Genomic DNA, 9,832 nt, shown 5'->3' with positions numbered 1-9,832 from the left:
CTTTAATCTCTCAGCTGATTCTAATCAAGCAGTTGTCGGGTGTTGTATCATGGGAAAAAGCCAGTCAAAAGTGCATTGTGGGATGGCGAGGGGTTGCGAGGGGTTTTCAGACACTTTTTTCCTGTGGCGAAGTGTTAAATACACTTTTAAGCAATGTGAATCTCACAAAAAAATTTGCCTTTCTGTTCGATCTCATTGGTGTCATCGTTAGAAAAACACTAAATATAAAATAAACGATAGAATTTAAACAATCTGTGTTTTAGTTTACGACAAGCATTTTATTTTATCATAATAATGAGAAAGAAGGAAATGTGCTCGACTATCCTGAAAGAAATGTCGCATTTTAAAACAAGTCAAGCTTTTCATTTGCTTCTGGGTTTATGAAGAACAGTATATGACCTGGACAGGTTTCTATGATGATTGATGTGATGGGTCTGATCTCTATATCTCATCTCCATAGATCCACGTCAGACTCAGTCATCTCCACCCTGGTCCTATGAGCAGCCCTACACCCCTTACCTGAGCCAGATGACATCACCATCCATCCACTCCACCACCCCGCTGTCATCCGCCCGTGCCACCGGTCTGCCCACCATCAGCGACGTGCCACGACGTCTCTCGGGTAATCACGCAAACACCTCGGTGCCTCGTCCTAGAAAGTCAAACGGAGATCTCCAGCTTCTCAACAAGAGACCTTGAAATCAAACATTTGCGTTCGTTTCGTGTTAGGATTTGTAATCTTTAATCATCTCTGACATCACAAAATATCTGTTCGCCAGCGTTGGATCTGTCGCTGAATGTTCAGTCACATTACAGAAGTAAGAAACATGACAGGTCTGTTTTAAGTGAAGCGACCTGATGTTCCTCTGGCTCATGATGGGACGGTGAGAGTTTGAAGGTGTGTACTTGTGTTGACTTGTGCTCGGTGTCTCTCCTGAAGTTGAATCAAAGCGTTTCTCCGTCGTTAACTATCTGCTTTGTAAGCATGGGTCCAGCGGCCCGCCGCAGGCGAATGTCTTTCTAAGCGAGAGCTCCTTTAAAACTAGAGAGCGTTTGAAAGAAAACGTGACGCTTTGAACTGGAGTTTCTTTTGAACGCTGTTGAATAGAGAGAAGAAAAGCCAGAGAAGTTTGTGAGTCACAAGTGCCGTGGCCGTGCGATTATTAGTGTCCGCCCGTCCTTTAGTGTTGCTTTTCAAACAAACGCATACTGTAGCCATGAGGAGGCTTTCTTTCATACACCTGTTTGACTCTCGGCCAGCGTATCAAGTTTTTTTCTTTGTCGTCCCTCTACCCTCACTGTTTTCTTTCAGCCCGGAGCGAATGTGAGCGTTTAAATGTCTGTGTGTTGAACCGGCTCCAGCTGTCTCGTTGGGTTTGATTAGTTTAGATTTCACTCAGCTTTCATCTTACACATGTCAGCCTTTGTTCTCTCCTCAAACACACGCACGCGTCTCTCGGTCCTAATGCCCTCTGTTCTCCTCACGGGAGAATGACTCCGACTGCCGTCAGGCCGCTGGACACTGCCAGGTTTCTGGAGCTATGGGCCAGAGAGCTGCTGAATGATAACCTGACAGATAAAAACATTCATCATGTCACAGGAATTATTATTACACTCAAACGAACCATTTTTATTGATTTTAATGCAAGTGTCAAATAAAAGTGCCTCTTCTGTTTTTATATCTGAACTTGACATTGACTTTCCTATTCATGCACTGATCGAATGAATCCATTAAAAATCACTTTGGATAAACATGTAACTTCGCCTTAAAATGCGAAGAAATGTGTGTATAGTCGTTTGTGAACAGCTGGATTCAGATGATAAAGCGACAGTTACCCAAAAATGAAAATACTGCCATCTTTTATTCACCCTATTTTCATTTCAAACCCTTGTGACATTTTGCGGGATGCAAAAGATGTTTTGAAGAAAGTTGGTAACCGAACAATGCCGGCACTCGTTCGCTTATATTGTATGGACGCAAAACCAATGCAAGTGAATAGGGGCAAGTTAACAACATTCTTCAAAGTGTCTTCTTTTGTGTTCTGTGGAGGAAAGAAATCACTTTAAGTTTTCAGATCTCATACTGTAGTAAGTGACAGTAACAGCATAAGATATTGGGTTTGGTCAGACAGGTTTGAGCTGAGCTGATAGCACAATTTCTTTATTTAAATGAACATGTTGTGTGTGTGAAGAGGCTATAGAATGTTGATTGAATGTATATATGACTTTCTGTCAATGTTTTGGAAATGGGTCTCGTCTATGCTCCACTGTCCCCTTGAAGCCTCTCTTCTGTTTGCTTTCAAATGTCAAGAGTTGATCATGTGGACAGACAATCTGCTCATAATTGAACACACATGTTCTCAAACCTTTGCTGAGCCGTTGCTCACAGGCCAGAGGACACGCCACTGCTCACATATATGGAATTGGCAGTAGTTTTATATTCTCAACACCACCAACACACATACTCCACTGTACTCTTCTCCACTATACTGTACTAAACTACACTCTTCTGTACTCTACTGTACTCCACTCTACTGTACTCTACTCTACTGTACTCAACTCTACTGTACTCTACTGTAATCTACTCTACTGTAATCTACTCTACTGTACTCTACTCTACTTTAATCTACTCTACTTTAATCTACTGTACTGTACACAACTGTACTGTAATCTACTCTACTGTACTCAACTGTACTGTACTCTAATGTAATCTACTCTACTGTACTCTACTCTACTGTACACAACTCTACTGTAATCTACTCTACTGTACTCTACTGTACTCAACTCTACTGTACTCTAATGTAATCTACTCTTCTGTACTCTACTCTACTGTACTCCACTCTTCTGTACTCCACTCTACTGTACTCCACACTACTGTAATCTACTCTACTGTACTCTACTCTACTGTACTCCACTCTTCTGTACTCTACTGTACTGTACTCCACTCTTCTGTACTCCACTCTACTGTACTCCACACTACTGTAATCTACTCTACTGTACTCTACTCTACTGTACTCCACACTACTGTAATCTACTCTTCTGTACTCTACTCTACTCTACTGTACTCCACTCTTCTGTACTCCACTCTAATGACTCTACTGTACTCCACTCTACTGTAATCTACTCTACGGTACTCTACTCTAGTGTACTGTACTCCACTCTTCTGTACTCCACTCTACTGTACTCTACTGTACTCCACTCTACTGTAATCTACTCTTCTGTATTCTACTCTTCTGTACTCCACTCTACTGTACTCCACTCTACTGTAATCTACTCTACTGTACTCTACTCTACTGTAATCTACTCTACTGTACTCTACTCTTCTGTACTCCACTCTACTGTACTCCACTCTACTGTAATCTACTCTACTGTACTCTACTCTACTGTACTCTACTCTTCTGTACTCCACTCTACTGTACTCCACTCTACTGTAATCTACTCTACTGTAATCTACTCTACTGTACTCTACTCTATTGTACTCCACTCTACTGTAATCTACTCTACGGTACTCTACTCTAGTGTACTGTACTCCACTGTTCTGTACTCCACTCTACTGTACTCTACTGTACTCCACTCTACTGTAATCTACTCTTCTGTACTCTACTCTACTCCACTCTTCTGTACTCCACTCTACTGTACTCCACTCTACTGTACTCCACTCTACTGTAATCTAGTTTTCTGTACTCTACTCTACTCTACTCCACTCTTCTGTACTCCACTCTACTGTACTCCACTCTACTGTAATCTACTCTACTGTACTCTACTCTACTTTAATCTACTCTACTGTAATCTACTCTTCTGTACTCTACTCTACTCTACTCCACTCTTCTGTACTCCACTCTACTGTACTCCACTCTACTGTAATCTACTCTTCTGTACTCTACTCTACTCTACTCCACTCTTCTGTACTCCACTCTACTGTACTCCACTCTACTGTAATCTACTCTACTGTACTCTACTGTACTCCACTCTACTGTAATCTACTCTACTGTACTCTACTCTACTGTACTCTACTCTACTCTACTGTACTCCACTCTTCTGTACTCCACTCTACTCCACTCTACTGTACTCCACTCTACTGTAATCTACTCTTCTGTATTCTACTCTACTCTACTCCACTCTTCTGTACTCCACTCTACTGTAATCTACTCTACTGTACTCTACTCTTCTGTACTCCACTCTACTGTACTCCACTCTTCTGTACTCCACTCTACTGTACTCTACTGTACTCCACTCTACTGTAATCTACTCTTCTGTACTCTACTCTACTGTACTCCACTCTTCTGTACTCCACTCTACTGTAATCTACTCTACTGTAATCTACTCTACTGTAATCTACTCTACTGTAATCTACTCTACTGTACTCTACTCTTCTGTACTCCACTCTATTGTACTCCACTCTACTGTAATCTACTCTACGGTACTCTACTCTAGTGTACTGTACTCCACTCTTCTGTACTCCACTCTACTGTACTCTACTGTACTCCACTCTACTGTACTCCACTCTACTGTAATCTATTTTTCTGTACTCTACTCTACTCTACTCCACTCTTCTGTACTCCACTCTACTGTACTCCACTCTACTGTAATCTACTCTACTGTAATCTAGTTTTCTGTACTCTACTCTACTCTACTCCACTCTTCTGTACTCCACTCTACTGTACTCCACTCTACTGTAATCTACTCTACTGTACTCTACTGTACTGTACTCCACTCTACTGTACTCCACACTACTGTAATCTACTCTTCTGTACTCTACTCTACTCTACTCCACTCTACTGTAATCTACTCTACTTTAATATACTCTACTGTAATCTACTCTTCTGTACTCCACTCTACTGTACTCCACTCTACTGTACTCCACTCTACTGTAATCTACTCTTCTGTACTCTACTCTACTCTACTCCACTCTTCTGTACTCCACTCTACTGTACTCCACTCTACTGTACACTACTCTACTGTAATCTACTCTTCTGTACTCTACTCTACTCTACTCCACTCTTCTGTACTCCACTCTACTGTACTCCACTCTACTGTAATCTACTCTTCTGTACTCTACTCTACTCTACTCCACTCTTCTGTACTCCACTCTACTGTACTCCACTCTACTGTAATCTACTCTACTGTACTCTACTGTACTCCACTCTACTGTAATCTACTCTACTATACTCTACTGTACTCCACTCTACTGTAATCTACTCTACTGTACTCTACTCTACTTTAATCTACTCTACTGTACTCTACTCTACTTTAATCTACTCTACTGTAATCTACTCTTCTGTTCTTTACTCTACTCTACTCCACTCTACTGTAATCTACTCTACTGTAATCTACTCTACTCTACTGTACTCCACTCTACTGTACTCCACTCTAATGTAATCTACTCTACGGTACTCTACTCTAGTGTACTGTACTCCACTCTTCTGTACTCCACTCTACTGTACTCCACTGTACTTTAATCCACAATACTCTACTCCACTCAACTGTACTTTTATCCACAATACTCTACTCTACTGTACTGTACTCAACTATACTGTATTCTATTGTACTCCACTGTACTTTAATCCACAATACTCCACTCCACTGAACTGTAGTTTTATCATCTCTACTGTTCTCCACTCTACTCGGCTCTGCTCTCATGTTCTGCACTTTACTCCACTCTGCTGTACTACACTCTACTGTACTTCACTCTACTGTACTTTAATCCACAATCCTCTACTCCACTCTGCTGTACACCACTGTACTGTACTCCACTCAACTGTACTCTACTTTACTCCACTCTACTGTACTGTACTATAGTATACTGTACTGTACTCAACTCTACTCTACTTTACTCCACTCTATTGTGCTCTGCTCTACTGTACCGTGCTCTACTCTGTTGTACTGTACTTTACTCTACTGTACTCTAACATACTGCACTCTACTAAACTGAACTCTTCTCTACTGTTCTGCACTCTACTCTGCTGACCGCTTGTAATATTACTGTACATCAGCAACACAGATAAAGAGAAGACCAGAGAAGGAGAGGCAGTGCACCTCTGGGATTCTTCTGACTGTCTGAGAAACTCCCGTCTATCCTCTGCGATGCTCTCTTGTCTTCCGGGACACTTCTCTCTCTCCTTTGGGACACACTCTCTCTCTCTCTCTCTCTGCTGAGGTTTGGGGGAGTCACAGGTCATTAGTGGGTTTATAATTGAAAGAATTGGTTTGGGTTGTGTGAGAGGAGATCAGTGAAACGGCTCATTATGTGTCCTGTGTTTCTCCTCTAAGTGTTTCCATCTGTGCTCCCGGTTTATCCCCACATTTCTCTTTGATATTCATATGAATGCAGTGTGTGTGTGTGTTTGTGTGTGTTTGTGTGTTCTGAAGAAACAAACAGCCAGAAGCAATACTCCAAAGCTTTCAACAGATCATCTGGTGTTTCTGACACTTAAAGAGATCTGTGATGTGACCCTGAATGAACCCAAACACATTCATTAAACCTCTGACACTCAAAACCTGACGCTCACTCCATTATTTATTGCAGGGTATTTTATAAATGAGAAAGAATACAAACTTCATGTTTTTTTCCTATGAAGTGTTATTCTATAAACATCTGACACTTTCATAGTCTAAAATACCAGGCAAAAGATTCGTTTTTTATATTTATTTGAACATAAACAGAATTCATTATTATTTTATTTAATCAATTTGGGGGGTAAAAATGACATCCATTATTTTACATATGACTGCTGCATGCATTGGACGCACATACATGTAGATATTGCCATGTGCTCTACTCTAGATACAGTACACATTTAGTTTCTGAAGAAAAGTTTTGTGAATGTGAATTAGGTTTGTTAGCGCCCTCTTCAGTCCATAACAGTTCATTGAATCTTTGTTCTGAAGAACCTCTCAAACTACAGCTTTCAAGATGCACATTTTAAGACATTAATAATAACACTAGTACATTTTAAATACGCTGTATCAAATTAACATTATTTTCGCTTTAGTTATTTTCTGTCCAACACTGATAACAGAGTCACAGTTGATGATATTAAAACTTTCCTAATGAACGTTATTGACTGCAAAACTCTTTTTTTCTCTGTCAGGTACATCAGATCTGAGCCCGTTCTCGGCTGACCCGCGCCAGTTCGAGCGTCAATTTCCCGCCCTCTCTTCTCTCGCAGAGAGCCGATTCTCCAATCCCAGAATGCACTATCCCACAACGTTCACCTACACACCCACACCGGTCACCTCCGGCATGTCCCTCGGCATGTCCGGCTCCACCCACTACCATACCTATCTGCCTCCGCCGTACCCCGGATCCACCCAAAACCAGAGCGGGCCCTTCCAGACCAGCAGCACACCATATCTGTACTACGGCGCCTCGTCCGGGTCTTACCAGTTCTCCATGGTCCCGGGTGGAGACCGATCCCCATCTAGGATGTTGCCGCCGTGTACCAGCGCGTCTGCCGGAAACACCATCATCAATCCCAACCAAACAGACGGTAGTGAGGCGGACGGCAGTCACAGCAGCTCACCGACGGTGCTCAACTCCAGCGGTCGGATGGACGAATCTGTCTGGCGGCCATATTGAGAAGGTCAAAGTTACCAACGCTGTTAGGCTTAAAGACGCGGTGCATTTGTACAACGTGAAGGGAATATGAAGCACAAACTCTTGTGATGGTGGCAGTGTACGTGTATGATTCATCATTCCACTTAAAAAGTCAACGACACGAGACGACAGTCACTCAAGAAATCCATTACAAACCTGAACAGGGAAAATATTACAGGCTTGAAATGACATGAGAGTGACCACCTGTTGCTTTGTCCGGCCTAGAGTAGTAACAGGTCCACTGAATATTTGTAGATGTTCTTACCATTGTATAATTTAGAATTCGTTAACACTGAACGTGATTTTTCTTTATTTAAGCGTTTTGACTACGGCTCATTCCCTCGTGTTAATTTATGTGTAACATGGATTTCAGAAGCAATAAAAGCCATATAGACTTTAAATTATACAACGTGTTTAGAGGGACAAAACTGAAGATGTTTGAATATTGTTTGTTGGTCATCTATTATTATTATTAACTTAATGAAATATTTACTCTCTTTTTATACATTTAATTTAAATGTTTGGCTTTTATTTTCGCTATTGTAAAGCAACAATTGTAAAAACAATCTCCAGTGGTACGTGTGTTATGAAGGAAGGACACAATCGTAGAATAATGTCTTCATAATCAGAAGCATGAAGTTTAAAGCAATAAGAAGTCGAGTCTGATATGATATGTGTATAAATGAGAGGTTTGATTTTAGTTTGGGATGTTTATCACGTTAATTTATTGTAGATGGAGTTTTTATTTAAAGCTTTTGTTGTGACCAGACTCTGTGAGCGGTGCTTTGGGGCTGAAAATGTGTTCCTCTCTGTTGTTAAACTGGACTTTTATAGGTCACATAAACACTATGCAAACTCAACGATACAATCAAACGTAGCATCTCAGAAGTGTCTGCTGGTTTTCTACACAGTGTGTGCTTTAAGCTTTAATCTTACTACACAATCTCACAATATCTGAAAGAACTGCACATTTCATTTGAACTATGTTACATCAAACAAACAAATGTTACACAAACAGACAATCTGAAGTTTAAATGAAACAGCGGATGTTTACTAAAGATCATCTCCATTTCTAGTTATAGCGTTTATTTATTGGAATGATGAACGAAGCATAAATTGGGATGAAACTGTTTTGATACAGTATGTGTTCGTCTGAGAACTTTGAAGCGGTACTTGAAATGAAATGTTTGTAACTCGGCTGCTGGCAGCTCCCTGGAAAATCTGTTTGTCTTTCTATTATTTTTTTGGTTTTTGTGTAAATCAAAGCACTTCTGTTTTTTAATGGACGGAAAATGAACAAAGCGTAAATATCCAAGAAAGAGTCTCATACGTCAGCCCGACATCAAAACAAAGAAGAGTTCTTCCTCGCTCGCATTCAGAGAATCGCAGATTGATGTTTCACCTGGACATGTACAGCAGCTCTTTGTCTGGGGTCAAAGGTCATGACACTAAAGACAAAACCTGAAGTGAACTCAACACAACAGATCATTTCTCTTCTGTACAGTATTAAACTCCTGTAATTCATTCACGATTTCATCTTTTACACCGCTCTTAATCCACTCCTCTTGTTTGTTTGGTTTTTACCCGGGTGTCTTCTGGTTGTGCGGAGAGCCGTATGTTTACACAACGTTTACAAAAACTGCAATTGTACAAACCTTCTGCACTGTTAACTTTCTACGTTTCATTGCTTTAATATGAGATGAACACATGTTCGGCCGTGACTGAAGGTCAAAATGTGTTGATATGTTTAATATTACAGAGATAACCTCCTGAGCTGATTTGTTTTTTAAGCAGTGACAGAATTCATCATCTCATCTTGTACAGATGTGTGTGTGTGTGTGTCAAACCTTCATCTGTTCATAGGGGACTAACAATCCAGTAAACATTGTGAGATTTCTAATGATTGTATCAGTTGTCTTTGAGAATAAAAACATCTTTTTTGTTATAATTCCTTATTCTCATTTGTGTGTCAGTACCCAACGGTAAATTACTCTGAAAAAGTGATGAATTACTAGTTACTAGTTACATATTCAATAGTGTCATTAGATTACCGTACAAATGACTCTCTCCAAAAAGCATTTAAAGACTTATTAATAATGACTTTCTGTATCCTACATCAACCTTTATTAGTTCAGTGATTCAAGAATACACAGGAAATTACTTTTAATTCATTCAAATAAATAACTATATAAATTGTTTTTATTAACTGACCAAGTACACAAATGTGAGATAGAT

The 9,832-nt window shown here is 40.3% G+C and overlaps 1 protein-coding gene across 3 annotated transcripts in view; it reads left to right on the top strand.

Annotated features, from left to right (window-relative positions):
- The window catches only part of runx2a (RUNX family transcription factor 2a), a 46,524-nt gene extending 37,002 nt beyond the window's left edge, over positions 1–9,522 (top strand). For all 3 annotated transcript variants that reach the window (XM_056767196.1, XM_056767195.1, XM_056767197.1), the window contains 2 exons: positions 461–622; positions 7,092–9,522. In XM_056767196.1, the coding sequence (XP_056623174.1) occupies positions 461–622; positions 7,092–7,579 (650 nt within the window). In that variant the 3' untranslated portion in view covers positions 7,580–9,522. The remainder of the gene's footprint in view (positions 1–460; positions 623–7,091) is intronic.
- Positions 9,523–9,832: the final 310 nt, after the last annotated feature.

This window comes from Triplophysa dalaica, chromosome 15 (assembly GCF_015846415.1).
Source record: "Triplophysa dalaica isolate WHDGS20190420 chromosome 15, ASM1584641v1, whole genome shotgun sequence".
NCBI lineage: Eukaryota > Metazoa > Chordata > Actinopteri > Cypriniformes > Nemacheilidae > Triplophysa > Triplophysa dalaica.
This window is presented reverse-complemented; position numbering and strand designations above follow the sequence as displayed.